Here is a 26784-nt window from a genome sequence, read left to right on the forward strand (position 1 = left end):
CTGTGAAAGGAACATAAATTTAAACTCAAGTTCAGGTGTCCTATTACCCTTTTCTAACCTGTTTTCCTTGCTTACTTTTTCCTTACTTTGCCCTTACACAAATATGCATCATGCATGAGTCAGACTTCAACATGTGCACATGCATATTCATACGTTCCTTTGATGTCTTATTCCCAGGTCTGTGTTAACACCCACATTTGAACATTATGGCCTTATACTGTATCTCATTTATGCATAACTGGGATATGTTTGGTTATGCAGGTGGCATCGTTCAAAAAGGATCTGTTCTCAGTGTCCACACGCATACGCATAAAGTCAGATTTTTATAAAAATATATCAGCAGCATAAATTATTTTTCGGTATGTTTTTCATATATCATTCGGTTTATGTCTTCGGGAAATTACCAGGACAGCTGTCTCTGATTTGTTTGTTTGCCTCAGGTTTGTTGGTTATTAAGGAATTCACAAGTAACAAGATACTGTTCCCATTTAGTCTTCCACACAACAATAACACTACATGTGTTATTGTGAATCTCTCACTGTGATTGATTGATAATTATTTTTTTTACACTGAGAATAGATCTGGATCGCCAGTCATTGTCCCAGGAGATTTTGTGTCCAGTAGCAATAAAGAATTTTTGAAAGTGAGGTTTCCAACCTAAATGCCAATGGTGTCATTATTCTATAGCCATTATATTGTGCAATCAGTATTTACTGTGTAATGATGCATCAAAGCAAAACACTCGACTGCTGCCAGTTTAATAACTGAGAAGGGAATATAGAGTCCTTATTATGGATTCAGTCCTAATCATCCAATCCAATCATTCAATGAAGCTTTTATTTTTGCGAAACGTCTTCAACACTTCAGTATAGATGGAGTACCTGTTCTGAGAAAAGTTATTCCCATAAGGCCGTAGGAGTTTCATATGGCTGTGAGTGCTTCTGTAATTTCATTAGCGGATTTAGTTTTTCATTGGGGGCTTTGAATAAAATCCTTAACTGATTTTGATGTAAAAATTGGAAGAGCACTGTGGAGAGAATCACTGTAACTGCTAATGTATAAATGTGCACAGGGGACATATTTTGACATTTATGCCAAGAATGTTGCTTAATTCACTGTGGCAACACTTACCTTGCTTGTATTTAATTTAGTTTAGAGCTGAGATATTTGCAACATTATCATGTCAACAAACCTTCCGCCAAATTACATTTGGATAGTTAGAAATGTAAATACATGAATGTGTGAATCTGCTTTTTTGTTGTTGCTTTTGCTTACCATCCATCTGCCCTTCTAAACTTGTTCACTTTTTTGCAAAGAGGGATCCCTAGAGCTTTTCCCTAAGCCCTCTCACTTCTTTTCCCTATCCCCATGTTTCACAACTCCCATGTAAGGACACACACACACACACACACACACACACTGACAAGTTTGTGTAGTGCTACGTTCATGCATGGGCATTGTGACTGTGGCAGTGATTTTAAAACAGGCAGATAAAGAAACTAAAGAGTTCAGAGGTCTCCCAGTGTTGCCAGAAAACAGACATTTACTGTCTCATTGTGGTAATAATCAGGACACCCCCAGAGAGCACAAAATGCAATCACGGTTACAACAAAGAGCTGGTGAAAAGCAGTCATTATCCAAAGCTATAGAGGCTGGATGGCATTTAAGAATTGCGGAATAAAAGCAAAGATTTTCCTGCCCTTCCTTCCCAAGTTAACTTGTACATGCTGCATCCATCTGAAAACTCCAATGCACTGGATTATAAAGATTTAGACAAGTATGAATTTCTTTGTCTGTTTTTGTCTTTCTTTCAGTTTATCCTTTAATCTCTCGCTCTCATTCTCTTGGTGATGCAATGATTAAGGTAATTGAGTAACTTGAATCTAACTGATCAATTTGTTACTTGGTCTTCTGCAGACTGCCTCCCACGCACAGTGGCTCATAAAAGCTATAATTAGACTATTGGGATATTATTTTCCTCAGTGATATCTAGTAAGTTGGCAAGTTCAGCTAGGTTCATGTGCGGGTATAAACACTGCAGCATGATTAGTTTCTCCAGGTGCTTATCTATATTCACTTAACAATCTATATCACTAATCAGGTTTGTCCCTTTTCATTTACAACCTACACTGGCTCAGGCACACACCTAATATTAACAGTCTTCTGCTCATCTCTGATGTAACACCGATCCAAAGCCTTAAGATATGGTTTGAAAAGTGCCTTTCTTTGTTGTATGCATTATGTGTTATTATTTCCGCACTGATTTTTAATGAAACCTCTTCATAAGTGGTACTTGAGACTTTTCTAGTACAGTCTAGTACAGATCTCTCAAGAGGTTTACTTAATATTCATTTCCTGTTGCTTGATAAGCTTTGCAACATGGACATTAGTATAAATGTGCTTGAATACATGTTGTCCAGAATAACCCGTTGAATGATGAAGTGAATGCACTGACAGAATGGAGCATAAATTGAGTGTCAAACACTATGTGAGGCAAATACTGAAAGATGCTACAGATACATATTAATCACAATTTCTAGGATGCTCCCCCAGCTTAGAAAGGACCAGTGAAGCATGCCACTAAGCCTGATGAGAGACGCCTCAGAGGGGAAGGTTTACGGTAGTGCTGTGGGGCTTCGGGGTGTGTGGCGTGGGGATAGATGGATGAAGAGGAGGTAGTCTACTGTCCAAGATGCCCTGTAGAATCTCCTCCAGATCCTCCTTTCACGCAGGCCTTTTCAGCCCTCTATTCAAAAAGCAGTAATTGCATCATTTTTCAAGCCCCTTGCCTCTGTCTGACTGTGAGCCTGGCCCCATTAATCAAACTAATGGAGAAGTAAGTGATTTCAAAATATAGGCTTTGATCATGCACCTTCTATCCTCTTCCACAACTCCGCCTTCTCAGCTTTGGGAACCCCTCTCCTCCCGCCCTCCCATAGCTTTCCTCTCCTCTCTCACAGCCCGCTTTATGCATTTCACTGCACGCTGCAAGGACAGGACTCTGTGAGTGAAAAAAAGTTTTTTTTTTCTTTAATTATGTCCTTTTAGGCTTCTGTTAATATACATAAGAGCTTTGCTTTTGCACATTCTGCCAGAGCTATGGCTCTCCGGCTTGATTAGAGTTGATTTCCAGTATTCCAGAGCACCAAACTGCAAATATGAGGTTGTAGAAAATGGTCACTCTGAAATCATTGTGGCCTATTAACAAGCAGTATGTCCCAAAGAATCACAGTTCAGACACATTTATTGATCTTGATGAGACAGATTAAATTAAAGTGCTCCTCAGGTGTATTGAAAAGCTTGCCAGCTATAAAGCAGCAAAACCATTACTTGAGGCCACTACTAGAGCATGCTGGCAAATTATATTACTTCCAAGCAAGGCACAAACCACTGCTCGGAGAAAATCTCCTTCAGTGTCTTTGATACAACCACAGTGGTCTTGGGGGAACATCAAAAAGCATGCATAAATCCTTTATTTACAGCACATTTTTACTAATTCATTGTCAGTACTGAAGCGCACTCAGATTTTGCTCTAATTGCCCCAGAGGGTTGTTTACTGGGAATTATTGACTATAAAGCTTCTATAAAAGTACTTGTGGCCCTGAACAAGTAATATACATGTAAGTATACATGCTCTTCCTCAGCCCATTGTTGTAAACACAATGCTGATTGAGCAAACCATACAAAAAAAACATTTCATGAAACAAACAACAATATCTCTTAACAATTTCTCTCAATATTGTTTGGAGATGCAATTGGCAAAGCGCCGCCGCCGCCTCCTCCTCCTCCTCCTCCACTCCATTTTTCTGCAGCCTCCCTGGTTGTCATGACTGTTTGAAATTAGTATTGTGTCAAAACCTAAACTCTCACACTCCCACTAACACTTCTCCCTTCCCTTGGTGTTCTGAGAAGACATGTCTCACCCTGTGCCGGAATAATTAGGATGAGATTCACGTTCATCTTTGGCCTCGCTAAACTCCCACTGTTACCTCTCTTGCTCCCTCCTTTCTCATTTCTTTCTTATTTGCTTACCCGCTTATCTTGCTTACTTGTTCTTAATCAGGAAGGGTTCGGTGCATAGAGCTTGCCTGCTTACCCTGTTCTGTAATACTTACTCGCAGAGAGAAGTCCTTGATTTCTCAGAAGAAGCGGGAAATAGCGTCAATACAGCCCCATCAGGCAGCGAGTTATAAAATAGCTCTCTTTAGTGATGTTTTTATATGACGAAACTAAGCATTAACAGAGCAACTGTTACACCTTGTTAAACCACCTGCTCCTGTATCATCTTTTCTCTTTAGTCTCAGCATGGGTTCTCAGGCTTTTCACCCCCAAATATTCCTGTTTACTCCCCTAAACATAAAAGAAAGAGGGAACACACACTTTTACATAAGAAGAAAGACTGTCACAAGTCTACAGTAAATGTTTCAACACACTTCTTACTCAGTGGACTTCTGGCTGTTTTTCTACCTTTATTTAGAGTAGTAGGTTCGGGCATCAGCGATCTTTTTTAGGAGCTCTTTACCTCTTACTCACATACATCTAATGTACAACAGGAACCTGCCCAGTACATCTACAGTCTCATACCACCAGCCATGGAGCTCTGCTTGACATGGTTAATGGTAGCTCAAAAACATTGATGATTCATTCTAAAACACACTGGCAGCTTTCATTAGGGCAGTCACACCTCACATATCTGCACATGTGATGTCCACTTGTGCAGATATGCACATGTCTTATTTTCCAGTGTTGATGTCCCAGAAAACCAGCATTTTTTTTTTCTTCAAATGTTTTCTGTACATCCAAGCCTCTTTTTCTCTGGGTGGGCAGTAAACCTTCTTCTACTGTGGTATTTTCTGTCACAATACACAAGGAAAGAGTCATTGTTGGGGAACAATAATAAATGTGCAGCTTTGTCCTCGGCTGACATTATAGAGACAAAAAGTAAACTGGCTTTTTAGTCAAGAAATCCTGTGAAATAGCGCACAGATGTTCCTGCATCCAGGGTGGCAAACCCACATTCAGCTTATTCAGTGCCATGATTAATATGCTGTGTGGCTCTGCTAATGTGCTACAGGTTTCAAATGATGCACCGTTGTGTTGTGCTGGTAGTGTTTATCCCTGTGCAGGTTTCCCCCTCTGTAGTGGGTGTTGAAGCAGATGGGGCAGACAAACTCACTCGCAGGATCTTCAGGACATTACTTCTGCTGCGACAAAGAATTGCTGTCCTGTACAAATGTACGGAACAAAACGTATGAATGCTTATGCATTCTGGTTACAGCTTGTCACATGTCAGTGCTTTGTGACGGTACCCCCTTGGCATCTGTGGCCATCATGCAAAGGCTTCCAGCTCCAAAGGCCAACACATGCTTAACATGTCATGCGTTTGCTTTCACACAGGATGCAAACTCCCGTCTCCTGTGGGAAAGTTGTGTGTGTGTGACCCACCAGTCAACCCTGACCTCCACCCCTCTAGGGACTTTCTCACTTGTGGGAATTTTTGCCCATTCATGCAGTAGAGCATTTGTGAGGTCAGACACTGATGTTGGACCAAAAGGCCTGGTTCACAATCTCCGTTCCAGTTCATCCCAAAGGTGTTGGATGGGGCCAGTCAAGTTCTTCCACACCAAACTCATCCAACCATGTCTTTATGGAGCTTTGCTTTGTGCACTGGGTCATGCTGGAATAGAAAAGAGCCTTCCCCAAATTTCCTTTCACTGGAAGTCAGTGAAAGCCCGACCCCTGAAAAACAGGCCCTAAAGAGGTGTGTCTGGATACTTTTGTCTGTATAGTGTATCTCTAAACTCGACATACAAGGGTACCCTCTGCTGAACGAGACGCTGAGGGACATGCCAAAATGGCCATTTTTAGTTTTACATAATATTTGCTTATGTCTATATTCATGCCATGTAAATAATTCTGTGTTTTTTCAACCTGAAAAAGTTAAACTGGAGCCTTAATTGTTGAGTTAAATGATTAGTATAAAGTCTTTTTATTTGTTGTTTTTTTTGTAAATTCCATTGCCAACAAAATCTGAAAAACATGTACAATAACAGATACTTTGTTGACTCAACAACTGTTCAGTCACACTGATATTACAAACAAATTTGTTTTCCTTTCACATTTTTGTCAGTTTGAAGAGTCAGTTCTTCATCTCACACAAAGAGCAGCTGCGGCAGCTTCTGTTAGAGCTACTTTGTTCCAGCATTGGTACAAAGACAATAAGTGAAATTTCTCCCACTGAAGTGTAAGACCGTGGAGGCTGGATTCAGTATTAATCTTTGTTGTGGTTCAGAATGTTTTCATCTCTGTGAAAACAACCATGACGTTTCTTGAAATCCATTAAAGACACAGCAAGTTGTGATCATGTTTGTTTTCTACAAAGTACAGAAAAGAAGAGTCTCAGGAGAGTTTGAACTCTCCCACGATGCATGATGGATTTCCTCAGTAACTTAATTTAATGAGTTGATTGAACTATGTACAGTACATTCATTCAGGTCATCGTTTTAAGTGGAAAGACTCAGAGAGAAAATGGTCCGAAAATTTAAATGGGAAATTTAACAAGTTTTATTGACTTGAAATAAATAGCTAATAGCTAAAATATCTGCACTTTATGATCTATGCTCATGTCATGATCCACCTGCTGACCATTTGCACTGTTTACCTCACCTACTTGCACTACGTCCACTCTGTAGAACCATATTTATTTTACTTATCTTATTTTATTTGTTTTATCTTGTTCTATTTTATTTTATTCTATCATTACATGTTACTCGTTCTTACGTTCTATGTATGCACCAATCACCAAGACAGATTCCTAGTAACGTGAAACCTCTTCACTTACATGGCAATAAAGACAATTCTGATTCTAAATAAAACTTGTCTGTTTACATTAATCTTAAAAGATTAGTTGATTCCACTAAGTCCTGTATCCTTTCTTTTTCAGTGCACAAACAGCACAATCTCTTTATTATTTGATATGTTGCAGACAAGCATGTACAGTGGGCCAAAAATATCACATCAGGGCTGAATCCCCTGTTACTGTCAGTGTGCATTATTATGTGTGTAGGGCTGTGTCTGTCATAGGCGTATTTTGCAGTGGAGAATAATACCCTGTTCCCGACAGTACCTTTGGTTGTGCACCTTAATTTTCATCTCTCAGATGTAGACAGCACATATGTATGCATTTATAGTTTTAGAGAACTGCTCTCCTTTCACGCTGAAATTAAACCTGGTCAAGTCCCTTGATGAACCTAATTTGGACCACGTTTGGATTTAATAATATTTGTTGTACAATGTAAATAACACTTCTAAGCTCCAGCCTTAATTTGAAAGTTTAACTCAGGGTCTCAAAGAGGCTGAACCGTGCAGTAAAATATGATATGAAAACCTTTTAGCACCAGCAGAAGCTTGGGAATGTAAAAGTTGATCACTCCAGAAATATTACAAATTCTTTTACTATTTCATGTCGAAAGTTTGCCTTCTGCACCCACGAAAAGCTGTTTTTGTGAGAATTTTATTCTTTGTACTTTTGAAGAAACTGCAATATCTCTTGCCCAAATATGCTCCATTTCCCTGGGGCAGGTCACACAGGCAATTAAGTGGGCAGACCACCACGCATCAAAAAAAAAAAAAAAAAGTTGTAGTTAAAAGGAGAAAAAATTAGCGAAAAAGAAATAAATGGAGTGGATGAAGTACCGTAGGACCACATTCTGACTCGGCTGTCATAGCTTAATTAATACCACCTTTTTTTTTCATGTTTCTCACCTCACCTTTATTTTCTCTCTTCTGTGTGTGAGTCTTGACTTTGAGGTAGAGATTACAGCAGTGTGTGGCTTTAGTCTGGTTGTTTTTTGTTGGTGTGCACTTCCTCCTTATAGGCAACGTGAGAAAAAGGTTCACAGCATGTGAAGACACTGAAAGGCCTCAGGAACCACGAGGGTCACGCAAGGACACAGAACTGTGGTGATTGTAGCAGTCTATTGTGAGAGGGTTGTTTTACTCTGATCAAGCCCACTACAACCAGCCCACTCTACCACCCACACCCCATCGATACAAAAGCACTTAATACCACGACTTTCTGGCCAGCAAAACTAGTAAAACTGGAACCCTTGTGAAACTTCTGTATCATTTAATCAAAGGGGTATGTGTCTGGCTGTACAAAATAGAACAATCAGCTTCCCACTGTATCACCTTTTATCCTTTTATGCAGAACAAAACAGATGAAGGTGTCATCTTCTGCGCAAATCAGTTTCTAGAAGTTTGAGTAAAAGAGTTAAGAGATTTCTGTTTGTTCCGGTTTTGTAAGACGCTACCTGTCCTGCCCCTGCAGTGCAACACTGACTGAAGGGACAGCTTAATTATTTATATGCTTCCAAATAAAAATCACTTACCTCTCTCTCTCTCTTAAGATGTGTTTTTTCGGGTGTGAAGTTCAATGTGAAAGGAAAGTTCGGTGATTCATTATCCAAAGCTAATGGCCTTTGAATGGTAGGAAGTGCTTTTATGGAAAACAATTGTTGTATTTCACTCACCTGAAATCACTCTACTAATGTTGGGTAATGGTGGCATGCATTATTCAGTTCCCTTAGCATTCTTTTGCTTATCTCCTGTCTTTACTTGGATCCAGTCCCCTGAAATACAGATTTTAATTTTTGTACAATATTACTTTTCAACTTCATTTTGAGTGTTCAAAATTACAGGTACCAAATTTTTTTTATCAAACAGCTGTGGAAATCATATGAAAAAGAGATTGAGAAAGACTTTCCAAAAATGTTTCTAGAAATGTGATCTTTATGCAGCATACAGTTGTTGTGTAGTTATAATATTTCCTTCTCCTTTCACTCTGTGGTTATACATTTGAGGTTATGCTAATGTAAAATAAGCTTGAGTCTTATAGTGTGTTGCTTTTTACAGTACATTGACTACATATCTGCTTGTCCTTGTGTGGTGAAAGTAGTCACAGATGAGCAAAATAACTTTTGGTGAAGTAATCAGTTTCCTCTCTGTTAATTATCCTGGTTTATTACATCCATCAGCTGTGCAATAAAAATCCAATGGCAAATATCATCAAAGTTGCACAACATAAATTCCCCCCAGGTGCAGGAGTTTAGTTTATGTTCAATGCTTTCCCCCAAGGGCAGCCTGCAGGAATCCAAAGTAAATCATCTTCTGGTAAGATGTATTGTTTAAGAAGTGTGCTTTGGCATCTTGTGTTAAAATTCTAGCTAAGTTGTGCAAAGCCTGCTCACAATGCAATACTTAAATTGCTGTCTTTTATTGAAATATATGATTTGTTTTTTTAATCTGGGCCATCAAATGTTGTAACTATATGTGGAAGTCTGGCTAAAAACATCTGATTATTGGAAAGTTTAATACTTTGGAAATGCATGTGTTGCCACTTCTGTTTTGATGGTTGTTTTCAAAGAGAAGGGAATATTTTGGCTACATTATGCGAAGAGGGAAAAGCAAACTTGGAATAATATAAATATTTTAAAGAATTGGTTGGAGGAAAGAAGAAGAAGAAAGAACTTCATTTTAATAGCAACAGAAGGATGTGACGGGATTCAGTTTATTTACATACATATGCTCTCATTAGTCTTTCTCAGAGTTGGTGTTGGTGAGGTGGGTATGCTGAGGCCTTGTCCACTGCACAGTTTAAAAAAGATCAACTGTTAGAAAAGCCCTGCCCTGAAGGTTCTTACAGCCTTACTGAATGACTGCACTCAGGAGGCTCTTCAGCCTGCTACGGTATTCATAAAATGTCACACCTAGTTTTAATCCTGTCAGTGATTCTCAGAAATCCCCCCTCACAACATTATAGCTCACAATATACGCAGCAGTCCACAGCAGGAAATAGTTCAGAGGGAGAGTTAAAGAATAGCCACCACATATTTTTACTCAAGGTGCCACATGGTTCTGGTACTAAAAGAGGTGTTTTTGTTTGTTTCAGGTGCTTCCACCAGTCTTTGTGAATATGTTCTTTACTTCATTTCAAAGACTCTAGCACTTTTAAGTACTTAAATACTTTCATTTTCATTTTCCATTGTTTGTCCAGGCTGTCCTTGCAAAAGATTCTGTTCACATTGATTAATATTCGGATATTACAAATGTACCTTGTGGTACGTTTGTGCCCCGACAAAAAGGTTCCTCTAATTTTAGTCTGAGTCTAATGCGTCTACTGGCGAGTCTCTTAGTGGGGACATTAGCTATTCAACTCATGGCTGTAGCGTAAGCCTGTGGGAAGCTAACTACACGCAGAGAGAAGGTAGCAGCCTTAGTACTGTGGCAGATGGGAGTCGTGATTTGTTTTTAATGTGACACATGTGTGCCATCTTCTTGGGAGGGCCACCTGGTCCTGACGCCTGACAGTGGAAGGTCAGAAGTGGTTTTTTCTTCACCATCACTAAGGACTGCAGCTCAGTACTCGGAATAACTTCTCTCTTGGTTTCATCAGTTTCTGTATCTTTTGAGGTTGAATGACTAGTTGATAATGGTGGCGACTCTAAATAACCCACACATGCATGGTTTTAACGGGCATGTTCACATGTGTGCTTGTGTAAGAGGTATGCTCATTTGTATGTCGCTACCAGTCTAATGGGGCTCTTGTTGTTGTCACCTTTTTGTTCAGCTCCGACTGAGCCGATTCAGTGGTCTGAAGTTTCCACAGCAACGGTGACATGGCTGGGTTCAGAGGGACCATTATGAATCTTTTATGACAGACCTCATTACTCCTTAGCTTCTTTGTGAGATCCTCATGCCGAAAGAACAAGGAAAGTCTGAGTGTTGGCGAAACCTTTTCACTGTCCAACTTCTTCAAATGTCGGCCATCTACCAAAACCGTGTGAAATGCACCCGCTACAAATCAACGTGAGCTTTTGATTGCAGTGAACCTCAGTGGAAATGAAGCTGTGTTACATCGCTGCGAAAAGGGACAAATCTGTTGTCATGAATTTGTAATGAAACAGTACACTGCAATTAAAAACCAACTCAAGTCAGCCGGAAAGATTCTGATTTGTAGTTAGTTACAGGTGATAGTATGATTGGGTGTAAAAGGCACATCGTTCACAAGCAGGGATGAGGTGAGATTCACCACTTTGTGAAACATGACTGTGTAAAGGACATTACTATATGAGTTCAGGAACATATTGTAAAACCTCTGTCGGTAAACTCAGTTTGTTTGCAAATGACTGCACTTAGTTTTGCACAGCATCCCAACTTTTTTGGAATCGTGGTTGTAGATGGGAAGGTAGTTAGTAGCTGACTAATACAGAAAGAGATTTGGTTAAGCACACTGAGAGAGGCTGATCGAGTGGAACTGATTTTTAATGAACAAATCTCGCACGTCTTTGTTGATGTTGAGGTAATCAAAACCATAAACCTCAAATGGGCCTTTTTGTAAAACAAAGTATTATTCATTGAGCTGCAAGTTCGCTGAGTGAACAAATGAACATGTTGATTTTTCTGGCTGGGAGAAAGGATGTTTATTCTTTCCACATGGTGATTCTGTAGACATTTGTTTTGAAGACACATTGAATTTAGATCATTATCTAAACTGTAAGCTGCAGGGTGGGGATTTGCTTCACTTCCCAGATCCATACAGTGTAGTCTGAGAAAAAATAAGAACATTGTTATCTCTACACAAACTTTTGTGTGTGGGCTGTTGCATCTATAAGCACTTAATCCCCTTTTCTTGCTTTTGTGTTGCTATCTGAACCAAAATTTGCGTTTTGGTCCAGCTTTAAATGCCCCAGTGACCATATGCGGTACAGTGCTTATTATTATGTAAAGCTATTGTAGCCTATATTTCGAGGTTAGAGTAATTATCAAAAATGATCATTTTAATTAGCAATTCAAGTACAATCTTGCTTATATAGTCTCACTTGAGATTCATGTGGAGGTTAATGTAATAGGTAACATATATAAAAGAGGTGTGCCAAAATAACAGTCACACAGTATAATCAGTACAATACAGTACAGTTAAACAGCCCCACAAACAAACACTTCTCTAAACAGTCTTGGTAAAAAACCTTCACACAGTCGGCTGTGTTGGAATGTACACTTCCACTGGTTTTGCTTTCAAATATTTAAAAGATGATTTTGTAATGCTGCAAATAATTTTATTAAGTGTGTTTACTGTGAGCGGCTCGTCTTTTCACATTCAGGAGACTGATCCTCAGTTGTCTGAGGCTCGCCCAAACCTCCCCCCACCTATTTTCACATCCTTCTAACCGCAATTCCTCTCCTTTTTCAGCTGTCACGGTTGTAAATTGGAGTTGGCATTCTCTGGCTGCCTTTGTAGCAATGCTACTGTATAAGAACATGCCTGGGGTACTTTGCCTCTCTGATTGGAGATCTTACTGTCGCCAGGCTTTGGCTGCATCCACAGTATAGAATATTCCTCAGATGTCACTCCAGGCTCTTGTCTGTGCCTCCGTCTCCAAAACCGCATTGCTCTCCAGAGTTCTGAAGTGAATGAAAAGAAAGAAAACACACAAAGCCAAAATTACTCTGCCTGAATGTCGATAAGATTTAAGGTCTCAAATGGATTTTTAAGGCTTTGGTGTGATAGATTTTAAGCAAAGGGGAAAACCCTTGCTTAGTTCAACCGAAATGAGACTATGTGCAATTAGAAAAGGGCTGATTAGGCAAAATAATGTAGAAAATGTACAGAGACACAAGAGGCTTTTCTATTGAAGAGCTTTAAGTTTCAAATCCCAGTGAACAACCCCCTAAAGTACTGTAAGCGTGATACATTTTGTGATACTTCTGAGATCTATTTGAACTTTGTGCCATGCATAACTCGAGGTGAAACAAAACAAACTATTCATTTTATTTAGTGTTGTGATATACACAGTGTATATCACTTCCCATGGAGTTCAAATCAGTAGTTTTCCTCACCTTTTGCTTTCTTAGGTTGATATTAGACACCATGGCAGTGGTGACTAACACCCCCTGGTGATCACCCACAGCTTTCAGTCTCTTATAGCAGCTGTCAAACATTTCAGCATTACTGTATAAACAACGTGTTTGTCACATCCATTCAGCAGCGAGGTTAAACAGCAGCTCCAAAACATCATTTAGCCTAATAAGGCTTTATTTCTAGAGTGTCTGAAGCTCTCAGTCTTCAGTTGTGCTGTGAACTGGGGCTGAACCTCTCAAGTGGTGGGTTCTGCTGTGCCCAGGGCTTCAACAAAGCACTGCATCCCAGCTGGTACACATTAACTAACCCACATTACAGTACTTGACTTTGTTTTTACCATCATGGCATCTGACATATTTTGTCTGGAACAATGAATGCAGCTGAAGGAGCTGTCGTCTCACTTGAATGTCAAGATTATTCTTCAAGGCAGACAATAGTTCTCATTGTCAGATTTTATTTAGAACTGGAGAGACATTATCATAATTTAAATTAATGGATTACTCACACATGAAAGGATGTTGCTCCTGTTTTTCCATCACAGAGATTACAGGAAACCCCTAATGATCTTTTGCTTTAAAGGTTTACGGTGAACTGTTGTGCCCGAAGTGAGATTCACAAAGCTGTGTCTGACTCATAAACAAATAAGTCAAGTTATTTCTCTTGTCAAAGCAAACAGTCTTACATTGTGCTATTCAGGAATGGTTTGAGTGCTCGTGTGATTTATCCATGCGAAAAAACCAACTTGCAACATCTGCAAAAGATGACATTTTTAACATGTTGCATTAACAGATGGAGCACTACTGTTACAGTAAATAAAAATAGTTTTACAGTAACAGTAAAACTTAAAAACACAGTAATAAAATAATGTTTCCATATATTATATTTATGAAGAAACTGTTCATTATTCTGAATTAAAACAAATTCAAAGTTTATTTCTCCACTCTCATTTATCTCTGCTTCTGGCTCTCTTTTTACTCACCTTTTGCCTTTAGTCGTCCCTACGGTTCTACCTCAAGCACTTTAGCCTCCTTTTATCTCCAAATTTTCCTTCATTCCACACCATTCATACATGTAAACACAGAGACACACACATGCTCCAGCCCTCCAGTATTATGTTGTGCCTCGAGGTTACATGACCCAGTGGTGAAATATTTCCTACCTTCTCTACTTTCATCTCTTTCAAAATGTCAGTATGATAAATACTTCATAAATAACAATATTAATTACAGTACCAATATTGCAAATATACGTAATTATACATATAAAGAATGCGATCAGCGTTTTTCATTGTGGATCACAGGGACCATGTACATGCTGATGGTTGCACCGTGCACCTGAACAGGTTAGAAGCACTGATCAGATCTCTCTGGTGAGGACTAAAGCATAGTCTCTAAGACATGGTTTTGGTTTTGCACTACATAGATCTTCAGCAGGTCACAAAGTCCAGCATCTCTTTGGGGTTTGATAGCATCCATTGATCCGTTGCTGGCCTATCCATTTGACTTTCAGGGCAGTTTTTGAAGGCATGTGGTCCCGGTCTTTAATTTTTTGTGAGAGATGTGACATTTCAACCGTGGAGGTAAATATTGCTCTTGAACTGGCATGGTCGTCTTGCAGTTTGATGAGTTCACTCTGGAATGAGAGGAGCATTAAAATCAAATCATGACTCTTCCAAGGTTAGAAGATCGATTGGCAGCTTTTGGTGCAGTGCTCTGCACTGGCTATTATTGATGAGCATGGTGTTGTCGAGTAAAAATGCAGCTGGGTTCCATCGCTTATATGTGGACACATCATCATTGCTTTGTGTGAAACGGATTCATTTGGACACTAATGACAGCAAATTGCAGGAGAGAGCATGCATTGAGACTTTAAGCATGGCAGATGTCAAATGTGTACAGGCTCTTGACAGGTGGAGGAACTCCATAATGAGAAGGAAGGTTTACAGTAATTTCAGCGGGGGTTATTTTCACCCGTGCTGAGAAGGTTTTAGGTCATCTGCTGTATTTACATGCACTTCAGCGACCAGATTACTGCCGTGACCAGATTTGTTAAACATCATGCATTCGAGAAACCCTGTTACTGTAAGTGGGTGGTTTTCTCTCAGGAAAAGAAGATTTTGCCCTATTTCCCTTAAAAAGACTTCAGATAGAGAGAGTGTCACAGCAGAGCAGTGGGGATGAAAGGAAAGAATATTACGCAAGCTGTGTCCTTGTATTCGCACGATTCCATCCAATGTCTGACTAAAACAGAAACTCACAAAAGTAGCTGCTACATGTCTAAAGACTGTTTCCACCGCTGAACATCAGTGGAATTTGAACAGTAGAAGCATTTCTGGAGAAGGTCAAAAGTTCTGCAACAAATATATAAAGAGCAAATGTATGTAGACACTTTTCTTCATCTAGTCCACAGGACAAAAGCGTTGGTCTCGCAATAAAGTCGTTTATTTATTTATTTTACCAGAGTTGACTGGGTTTTGACTCTTGCAGTGCACTCGTATTGGAAAGAAAAGCTGTGCACTCACCCGTTTTATTTAGATAAGGCAATACATTTTGATAGCTATGCAAGCAGAAACTCTTGGCCAGTTGTATGGCTTTGTCTGAGCCATACACACCTCATTACACATCTCATTTGTCAGTTTTTTTTGGTCAAGCCATTTGTGATTTATTTTTCTTCAGATTCCACCCTCTAGTGAGACAGAGCCCGACAGATTTATATCGAACACTGGCACCCATTTCTGTGAGCCCCGTATTTTCTATTTCACTTTTAACTTGTATTTTATAAGGGAAGGTGAAATGAGTAGGGATAATGAAATAAGGCCCATAGCGGTGGGCATAATATGTGCATCTTTATTCCAGGCTTCATTCTCGCATCCAATGTAAAAATATTCAGCGTGTGTGTAGCAGGTCTGCTCCTAGCATAATTTATAATGGCTAGCTTGTCCAATATGCTCCAGGCGGTATGATTTTGATGCATTCCATGATGTTTTTTTCTGCCTTGACCCATCGACCAGAATGTCTTGATTTACAGATGAAGTTCCAGAGATACTCAAAGAGTAACTAACTTGAACTGCTGTGAGAGCTAAATGAATTAAACACAAGGTTCTCAAAATGCTCTTCTTTCTTTTCTGTCCCCTCTTTTTCTTTTTATTTATCTTTGTAGGCTGTGGAAACCAACCTGGCATCCAAGGACAGTCACTGGGTCTATGCCAATGAGGTGAGTCCAAACACAAACACACTTTAATGCAGCCGAGTGAATTTAGACCTCAGTGTCAGTTTGCCTCTGTCAACACAGAGCCGGGTATGCTGCCAAGGCACACACAAACACACAAAAACCTGTAGCACTGTCACTCTGTGTTATTTCACATTCACTTACATTAGCAGCACATCATTTGTTTTTATTTTATCCTGGCTGCCTAAGGGCCTGGGCCTTTATTTGATATTGTCTAATTGCCCTCTCTTTACGTGTTGATGTTGCGTCTTTTCTGTCTCTGTACCAGTGCCTTTGTGTCTGACATTGACCTAAATGGTCTTCTAAAGTGGCTTTAACAGCACAAAATTCAGGTGCACTTTGTGAATGCAGAACAGTGGGCTGTGTCTTTAGCTTTAGTGCCTCAGCGCTGCATTTTCATTGATTCAAAGTGATTTGGAGATAAGGGGCGAGTCATAGGAGTGGCCTGGTACTAAAAGCATCGGATGAAAGACGTTAGATAAAAGCTTGTTCCCAGTTGATTTCCCTGGAATATTAGCATTTCTGTGGCTAATGGAAGTTCTTGGTGTAACACACACATACATCTCTGTTCATGTATTTCATTGAAATGTCAACTAGTTACTTCAGCCTTAATCTGTGCTCAACATATAAAACATGACACATATTGATCTACAGTCCATAGAGGCTGATTAATGTGTGTATGTACCCCAGATGACCATGTTGTTTAAAGGAACAATTTGCCACAACGGACAAATACATATCTTATGTCTTAAAGTACTAAGTATCTAAAAAGTATCTATCTATCTATCTAACTTACATTTGAAGAACTCAACAGAAATGTCTCTTTACGGATATCATGACCCAGTCACAGACCTCGTTGTGAGTGGTTTCATTTAGGAACCATTTTGTTTATGTCGAACCACACTGTATCACCACACAGAAAGAAATATGCATCTATTCGCTGACCAGAGGCTGGTGCTTGTGACAGGGCGGGTTGTAACCATTAATGGTGTCTTCCTCGGCTGAGCTTAACGTTAGCTAACTTAATTAGCTAGCCCCTCATCCGTGCATGGATGCGGATCTTCTGTGTAGTGATACGGAAAGAATTTCTGTTCTTACATAAAACTGCTCACAGAAAGGCTTATGGATTATCTTGATTTCTGGAAAGAGAGATTGTTGTTGAGTTCAAATGTGTTCTTTCTCATCTATAAGCTCCACGAGTGCAGTGCCATCTAGTTTCATTATATTTGAGGGAAGGCAGACATCTCTATAGTTGATATCTCCAAAACTCACACCACTTTCTGATATCTCCAAAACGCACACATACTTTTTTTTTTTCTTTTTTTGGGGTCCATCTGTCCCTTAAATCAGTGTTCATAGAAATATTCTAGATGCTGCTGTCCTGGGTCAAAAGCAGAGAGGATACAGAAATAGAAAACACACACTGGCTGTCAAATAGATGACATTTATGCTTTAGTTAGAAATCCACAGTGCGTTTCATAATTTAAATATTGATTTACAACATTTAATGAGGCTCAATATGTTGAAAACCTTCTGGCGTCCCTGTAGTCTAAATTATCTAATTTTAGACTGTAATGAGCTTTTATAAAATAAAGCTTTTATAAAACTACCTTCTATGTTTTAAATTATTTTCACTGTGCATTTCAGCAGTCACATAACTGAGGTATTGATTTGCAGCTAACAGCTAATGAGACCTTTAGTTTGCTGAAACATTTTCTCTGACAGCTAAACTCATATTATCTGTTTAGATGTCTCCAAAAGATTTTCTAGATTGGGGTTGGGATTATAATTCTAAATTTGAAGCAGCATTTATACACACAAATTCATTCATGTCTTTCAGTCAATTACCACCTCCAACAAGACATTAGCTTTTATTGCATTAGACTCTGGGAAAGTATGAACTAATGGCATGTTAATTGCCGTGGCATTCCTTTAATGGTTAGTGTGATGTGGCTTACTTAAGAGTTCTCTCTCCCCAGCATGAATTTAAAGAGAAAGAATGAGCCTGTTTCTGTCTGTGAGCTATGAAACATATCTCCATCCACTTTTTTTCACTCTTTCTTTCTTTTGGTGATGTGATTTTAATTTTCTGCATTTTTCTGAAAATGTATCCTTGTTTATTTTTCTTATTTTTTCCTCTCACCTTTATTCCCCCCCCCCCCTTTCCATAATCACCACCTGAGACGAACTGCCCATGAAACTGGCAGTCACTTTGAAATGAGAATAACAGACATGTTGAAAAAGCTAAAAAGAAAATTCAGTCCTCATGCCGATCCATTTTTCTCACGGCATTGGCCTCCAGACATGAACATTCACATTGAGTCACCTAGTCCACCATTCACTCAAATCTGATTTTTTTTTTAAACGAAATTCATCTACATTTATCACCAACTCGGGTCACCGTGTAAACTGAAAACAGGTCCGTATCTGACTGCAAAAGATTCATTCACAGTATTTGTGCAGTGAATTTAATGGAAGGTAAAAAGGTAGTTTGCTTCCATTAACCCGTGATTTGATTTCTAAGAAGCTCCTCACAGTGCTGATACCACGAAGGCTGTGCACAAAAATTCTGAATTCATTCAAACATATGAGAGGACAGCTAGGATGCCGTGCTTATCATAATAAGATTCTCTAAAACGTTTCTATTCTATTACCTTTTATGGGTTATTTTCCAAACTGCAACAACGATGAATCACTCTCCTTCTGTAGCTGCTGCTCGACTCTGTTTTCGAATCTTAGTACACAGCTATAATATACTAGCTACTGTTTCCTGCACTCATGGAAATCCTGTTAGCCTGACCAGATGCAGTCCGGCTGTTTCACAAAATCCTGCGGGGAAATAACAGCTTTCTATGTTACCTCTTGCCCCTGCATGCACCGGCAGTCCCTGCAGACAGTCGGTTCTATTCAGCTGCCTGGTCATGACTGAGTTGTGACATTCATTTTAACCAAGTGATCTGGAGGCTCTCTGTTGCCTGCCCACCCAATCGGCTCTCCAGGCTCCTGCCAGCCTTTACAACCCACACAGGCAAAGCAAGGTCTCGCATTTCATTCAAGACTCACGACAAGTTATGTTAATCTGCCTCCAGCGGCAACATGTGGCACAATGAATGCAGCTGTCAAGCCAGAATGCGATAAGAGCACAGAGGGAGATGGATGGAGACGGAAAACGATGATGAGTGAGTATAATCACAAGTCAAAAAAAACAATGAGGACTTGCAGATAAACGAAAAAGAATAAAACAGATACTTTATCCGGATTAGTCACTCATAATATTGTAATGCCATAAACATTACACTTGCTTTACAGCATAAAGGGAGAATATGCAAACCAGTAACATTAAAAGCAAAGCTTTAAAAGGCTGTTGATCTCACAAGGATGTACTCCAGCCATTTAGTTTCACACAACATACAGTTGGGAGACTGTCAGGAAACCAATTTTTTTAAAAAAGAACCGACTGTAATAGAGTAGATTTGACAAAGCTCTCCACGGAGCCACTGAAAACATTATTAAACAGCCATGTGCCACATCAGTAGACTGGAGATCTCCTTTCAACAAACTTTTTCTCAGTTACAAGAATTTTTAGTTTGAGACTGACAGTAATGCATTTTAAAACCAAAAGCGTGGGTTTGAGTGCCACACAGTTCATTAGGCCTCGGGGTATGAAACTTATCCAATACACTAATGGACAGCATAATCTTTAGGATGAAAGAGAAAAGCTTTTAAATTGGAGTGTGTGGCAGGACTTGATGTGAGCATAGGATGATAGGTGTGCGTCTCCCTAGCCCACCCACTTAACCAGCGTGCTGCAGCTGCTAGCACACAGAAGGTTGTCTGTATCTGACCCTGTTTAGCGGACTCAGATGGATTGTTGCACATTCTGGGAGGATTTGTTGTTATTTTTTTCCCCCTTCAAAGGCGGGATGGTGACACTTCCAGAATGTTTGATGGATTAGGTGGCTGTGCCTGCTGTGACAGGACGAGTCGGGGAGGACAGTCATGATATGACTGATGTCTTGGGTAACTGCCCATCAACTAACTGAGATGGAAACGATTCTACTTACACAATGTCTGCCACGACTGTAGGACAGGACTGTGGATTACTGAAGAGGCTACTTACTAGATAAAGACATATTACATTTTTCAATTAGCTTATTGCTTATTCAAAGTAGATTGCATTTATCAAAAAACTGGGTTTTGCTGATATGATCCTGTTAGACAACGAGCATCCATGCAGAAGCCCAAGTGAAATGTCAAAAAAAATGATGTACTAATGCATCAATGGTGATCACCAGAGACGTCCAGCATCACATATCTAATGGACCTCAGGCAGGGTGTCTCCCTTCACAACCCACCTTATCTAAATTTTACAATAGTTAGTCATTTTATATCACTGACGTTATTGAGTGGGTTATTCAAATCACTCACAGCATGTTTCATTAAATGAGACCCAGTGTACCTCCAGGCTGAAATGTAAGTTGAATCATAGCAATAAAATCAACACCAACTCATGTAAAGTTGAACCCATGAAAAGTTAACTGTGTAATGGGATAGCTCATGCAGTTGCACTGTACTGTAAAAATGAGAGCGTTAATTAATTGTCATTCCACCTGTCACTTGAGAAATCCTGTTCCAATTAAGCAGTCTCTTAGCCACTTAGCCAAGCACTGATACATTTTAGATTGCTGCTTTCCTCTTAGGTCAAAGTCTGTGTTTTTGCACTTCAGCTGGATTGGTGAGTTTATGCCTCAGAACAAACTGGCTTGCACAGAGCTACAAAGTTAAGGTTGTCATGGCATGGAATTATGTTGCATTTGCACCTGCTCAGACCACATGTTATTGCAAATGGACTTTCCTTTGTTACAGTTTCATTTAGCCCTTCCATTTCATCATACTGTGCTCAATTTCTTTTATCCAGCTTCTTTACATCCACACTGGCTCACCAACATTGAAAAAGCGATGCGGTCGCAGCAACGTGTGCATGCACCTGCAGCTTGCACTAGTCATCATAAATCTATAGAGAGTCATATTTGACAGTGACGCACTCATCATTGGATGTTTAATTAGACATAACCACTTTGATCTCCTAGGAGAGTAACAAAGTGCCACAAAATCAGCTGCTGTGACTTTACTAATCAGTTTTTACTGGCACTGCATGGGAGCATTATTAATAAAGCTCAACAAAACCCTAGCTTAACCATTATTAGCATAACATGTCAATTTGAGGATTAGGCAACCTCAAAAAAGCGACTGAAGAACCACAGCTCCTGCAGGTCTGTGCGATTAACTGTTACTTACTGCTATTAAAGAAAATCCTTTATTTATTGTGGTCGGTTGTTAAGAATCGTTTCAACTGTGTACTGTGACATTGTGTAATATACAGTGTACTTCAGTGGTATTCAGTATATTTTTTTCACCATTGTAGAAGGATGATGGAACACCAGTTGTTCAGTTCTATCACAAAAGCGCAGAAAAATAAAGTAATTTTCATGTTATTTTCTGACTAATTACAACATACCGTTTCTCAAGTATAAATTATAAAGACATGTATGTATTTTATAGGCAAGAACAGCTTAAATTAATGTCATACCCACTGTGCTTTGTTCCTTTCTCTGACTCTCATTAATCAGCTTTGCTGCCTGCAGATTCAAAGAGCACCTTAACTTCTAATTAAATTGCTGTCATGATTACTTGTAATTTTTTTATTTATTTCTAGTGAAAGATTAATAACATTGACTGAGTAGCACAAAGAGGATAATTTAGCCTATCTGTCTGAACTTGATTTGATTAATGTATTTTGGTCATTTGCTGTCATTTCAACAAGGCTCTTAGGAATTAATTTTTTTCACAAATTTGAGTGGGTTACTTCCAAGGAGCTTACCAACTGACCAGATTGTGTGATACTTGTCTGTGATGTCTTATGCTTGTGTCCAGATAAGCAGACATTCTAGTGCTTCTAAAATAAAGGGATGGCCAACTTAATTGGAGGCCTGATCATATCGATCCTTTATATTCTTTATGTATTAATAGTCATTTTTGTGTGCAAGTGAAATATATCATAGTGGTATTCAAATTGTGACTCAATGGCCTGTACTTTCAGAGGTTAAAGGGCATGGATTTCGTCAGTCATGTCCCATTGGTCATTGCCATTGCCAGGCCAGGTTGTGACACAAATGTCACCTGGGATGGTGACAGAACACTTGGACTGGGTGGCACTGGAAGTTATTAGCTTGGACGTGAGGGTTTGGCTCTGTGAACCATGCAGCATAATTCATCTGATTAATGTGTCACAGCCACTCATGAATATTCATACTTTCCACCTGAACGACTGTGAAGAGTCAGAAAAAGAATCACGGAATAAAACTAGTTGAGGTAGAATCACCTGAGGACTGTTTTACTCACATACACAGGTAAAAGGTCTGGGAATATGTGTTCTGGTTGGTAGAATCCATATTATCAATTCAGTTTGCTTATCATAAAATGGTTTAGCACTGACACTAAAAGTATGTATGTTATATGAGATATGCACACGAGAAAAAGGCATAACAGGAAAAGGGAATTTCAAGGGAGGATAAACCCTGATTTGAATAAAAGGAAGACTGACTGTCAAATGTTTTAATGTAAACATGCAAAGAGACAAAGGATGGTGATAAGATAAGAAGAGATTGAAAACCACCGTATGATGAAAGAAAAACAGGGAGCCCAAAGAAGCACTGAGACCAGCCCCAGCGGCGAGGTCGATTGAAAGGTAGAGATCAAACTGTACGATTCGGAAAACGGATAGATTCAGGCAAGTGTGGTGAAGGATTTTATCACCCCAGAGCTGCTTAAGTTCTGACCCCGACAGTAACCTAATGACCTTATTATCAGATAGTATATGAACCCCTGGTTTCCCAGGAGACTCACTGTCTGCTTTAGCATTGACCACTGTCCACCTCTGGAGACCAGCAGGCAACGCTGTGTCTCATGAATATTGATCCAACCCTCCGCATATACATACCCCCTGAAGACGAGAGCCAACGGTCACCTGCGCTATTATTTTGAAGGATATACTTAAAATGTTCATTGAATTATCAATGTAATGTGAATAACAGAACAACAAGGGCTCCTAGGTGATGAATTCTCTCTTAAAATTTGACAAGCTGGTTAAAATCTCTGTTTTTCATTTTTGCAATGTAAAAAGATGGACTCAGTTGATTCGAGGTATTAACGTTGGGACAGAAAATGAAATGTGATTGATCACTGCTGATGTGCACTGGGTTTACGGAGAAGAAAATTCTTAAAATCAAGTTGGTATTTCAAACTCAAGCCTCTATCGGTTGTCCTGATTTAACTTGTGTGAACTTTCCTCTTTTTTCCTCTTTGTCTCATATCTAATTGCTCTGTAGCCCCCCAATGTGTCATTTAGTATTTTAATTGCTTAAGAAGCAGACAAAGCCAAAGCAAACCCCTATGAGATTTTGTTATCCAAATTTACACCATTAAATGACCTTTCAAAAACTGCAAAATCACGGTTCAAGTGAGATTTAAAAAATCATACGTACTAGAATTAAGGGAAAGACGTGATGAACTAATCTCCTCCTGTCATCCTCATCCTCAGGAGGTGAGTGATGCTGACATCATGGAGCTGGTTCACAGCTCTCTGGGGCGGATGACCATCATTCGTCAGATCTTCCCGTTGTGGAGAGACACCAACGTTCGCTGCATGAGGAACAATCATCGCATCTCCTCGCTGCTCTGTGACCCACAGGAGGGCTATCTGCAGTCCCTCGAGGTAAAAACTGCCTTAAGATTCCCCGCTGAAGCTGCTGAAATATTGACATTTCCATCCACTACTTCACAATTCCTGGATTTTATTTTAATAACACAAAATTTGGGCTGCATCATACAATGGATACACATTTACATATTATTGGTGATGGACTTTCAAAGGATATACAATCCAGGTATTTTTCAATCAAATAACTGCAGTAATTTATGAAGAAAAACAAACAGCGGAAATGTCTGTCACCGTCCTTCAAATCATCTGGATTGACACCAAAAACAAATTCCTTGTGGTGAAGTATTTGTTAGATATGAACATAACTTCTTACACAATTCATATTAGATTTCAAACAAAGAACTCTGTCTATCATCTCAGACTAAACAAATAATATCTGCCACAAAAAAGGTTCCCTTCTGAGCACGGCTACAAGTGAAAACATGCAGGTCTTATTTTGAATCGCTCAAGTTTCTTTTCAGCTATGATGGATTTCATTTAGAATTCATTTCAGGACTTTTGAGTTTCAAATGGTCACCCTCTGGAGGCTTGAACAGTGGCTGTAAAAGGTTAGAAGCTCATTCACAGAACACAGGGGCTGAGGCCAGTTTGAATTCAGTCTGTCACATTCCAATAGTGAGATTTTTTTTAAATCAGAAAAAGGAATGAAAACATCCACAAAAAAATAACCCAACTCTCCAACACAAACTACTTTCAGAGGAGAATCTAAGCTTTGAGGATGGCAAGTGCACAACATGGAAACAGTATGATGGATGAGACTGTACTGTGTATTTGACTAGTGGCAAGGTTGTGTTTTTTTGTTTTCGATTTTTTTTTATCCATTTCACCGCGAGTATTTATAGGACAGTGACTTTGTGCTTCAGGAGCAAACACACATGTTTCATCCACCTTCTCCAGCAGAAAACAGGAGGGTCACTCGTTATCAGCTGGAGAACAGAACCATAAAGCAAACATGGTGTGGTCTTTTTTCCACTTTGGGTACAGTACATGTGCCGTAAGGGCTTATGTGTATGATTCCTGGCTGATAACACAAGTTTTGCTTATCTAAAGTGACTGTAAAGCACACATATGCATATGTTTTACAGTCATATAAGCATCTGCCAAGATATAAGCATCTACCACGCGAAGACAAATACTGAGTGATTATGTATGCAACTGAATATAGATTAAGCTCCCTAGATAAGGTAATTATAAGGACATGAATGTCCATGAATATAAATGAATTGAGCTCAAAGTGAGTGGGGAATAAATTCAGAATATCTCTTTGAAGTAAACAAAAGCTTGTTTTTCATCAATGTGCAAAATTACCTAAACAGTGAATACACTCGATGTTTAGAACGTCTAAAAACAATATACAATAAAACATGAAACAAACTACAGAGATATCACAAGCTTGACAAAGGCTTCCATTGTGGAAGGCAGTGTATGCTCTAAAATAGATTACGCTATCTTTGTCGTAATGTCGAATTTGTGAACCAAGAGTCCAGCCTTAGGTAAATAAAGGAAGATATGCACCTCACTCCCATCACAGTTTTGTTCTCTAATGCAATGTCACATTCTGCTTTTAGTGGTTGTAGCACCCTTGCTCACCCTGCCACTTCATACTTTGTATCGTGAGTTAAGAGTGTCGTCTTACACCTTTTAGACTTTTGCTCAATCCATCTGGAGTGTAATGACTGTGTTCCCTGTGGTTCTATTGAAATGTTCACTTTCCTTTTCATCCATACCCCGGACAGATGGCAAAACCATGTGGTGTGTGCACCCACAGTTCTCAATAATTCACATGAAAGAGGGTTAAATATCGGGTAATGGCAGTTGAAGCATTCATCAGAATAGTTAAACACTGAGGGAGATCAAAGTGCCTTCCTGTGCTAATTCCTTTCACAACCTGTCAGCTGTGGTGTAACCTCAGAAATCCGAGCTGCTCGGCTTCTGACTGAGTGACCTTGAGGCAAGTGGACTTGACTTGTAGGATGTTGTACCACTGAGGGGCTTGGAGTGAAGTCCAAAGGTGTCATGAGCTGAATGCCTGGAGTGGCAGCTAGTATTGCATCCATGGATCTTCTAGTGTGGGAAGGCTGACTTGACTTGACCCAGAGGACCTGTCAAATCCACTGTCACACCAAGACATTAGGCAGGAGACATGATTCCTGACAGGGCATACTGCACTTGGAGGGAGACAACTGGACTGATGGAAGCTCTGAAATGAAATGATTGGACCAGCAGTAATTTTTTGTTTGGATGCCACTCTCTCTTGGTTTCCAGACCACACCACCGTACTCCTTCATCACTTACATGTTGCCAGTGTTGTATCTTGCATATCATTTTGCCTGCTGCAGGTGGTACAAGCTCCATGATTGTTGACTGAATCGATCCTCTGTGCCTCACCAGAAAGCTTCTTTCAAGTGTAAACGTGTCAGAGGCAGAGGAAGGTCACTGCTGGGACTTTATCTCCACACCAAACAACATAATATTGTTAGACAAAAGGAAAAGTTGTCCCCGTTCTTCCACATTCTCTCTGTTCTCTCTTCAAACGAGGAGCTAAGCTTTTATTTCCCACTGAGAATATTTTTTTCAGACGGAAAGACGAGCTCCACTGCTTCATTCAGAAACGTGATGCTGTATGTATGATTTTTTTTGGAGCCCTAAAACCTATTTGTGTTAAAATTTCTTTCCCCTTCTAACAGGTGTCCAACCTTTACCTGTATGACAGTGTTCTGATGCTGGCCAACGCCTTCTATAGGAAACTAGAGGACAGGAAGTGGCACAGTATGGCCAGCCTTAACTGCATGAGGAAGTCCACCAAACCGTGGAACGGAGGATGGTCAATGCTGGACACCATCCAGAAGGTATATTA

General features: G+C 39.6%; 1 protein-coding gene across 5 annotated transcripts in view; it reads left to right on the forward strand.

Annotated features, from left to right (window-relative positions):
• The window catches only part of grid1a (glutamate receptor, ionotropic, delta 1a), a 210401-nt gene that overhangs the window by 152239 nt on the left and 31378 nt on the right, over window positions 1–26784 (forward strand). For all 5 annotated transcript variants that reach the window (XM_046401816.1, XM_046401817.1, XM_046401820.1 and 2 more), the window contains 3 exons: window positions 16079–16132; window positions 23748–23921; window positions 26615–26776. In XM_046401816.1, coding sequence (XP_046257772.1) covers window positions 16079–16132; window positions 23748–23921; window positions 26615–26776 — 390 coding nt within the window. The remainder of the gene's footprint in view (window positions 1–16078; window positions 16133–23747; window positions 23922–26614; window positions 26777–26784) is intronic.

This window comes from Scatophagus argus, chromosome 10 (genome assembly GCF_020382885.2).
Source record: "Scatophagus argus isolate fScaArg1 chromosome 10, fScaArg1.pri, whole genome shotgun sequence".
Lineage (NCBI taxonomy): Eukaryota > Metazoa > Chordata > Actinopteri > Scatophagidae > Scatophagus > Scatophagus argus.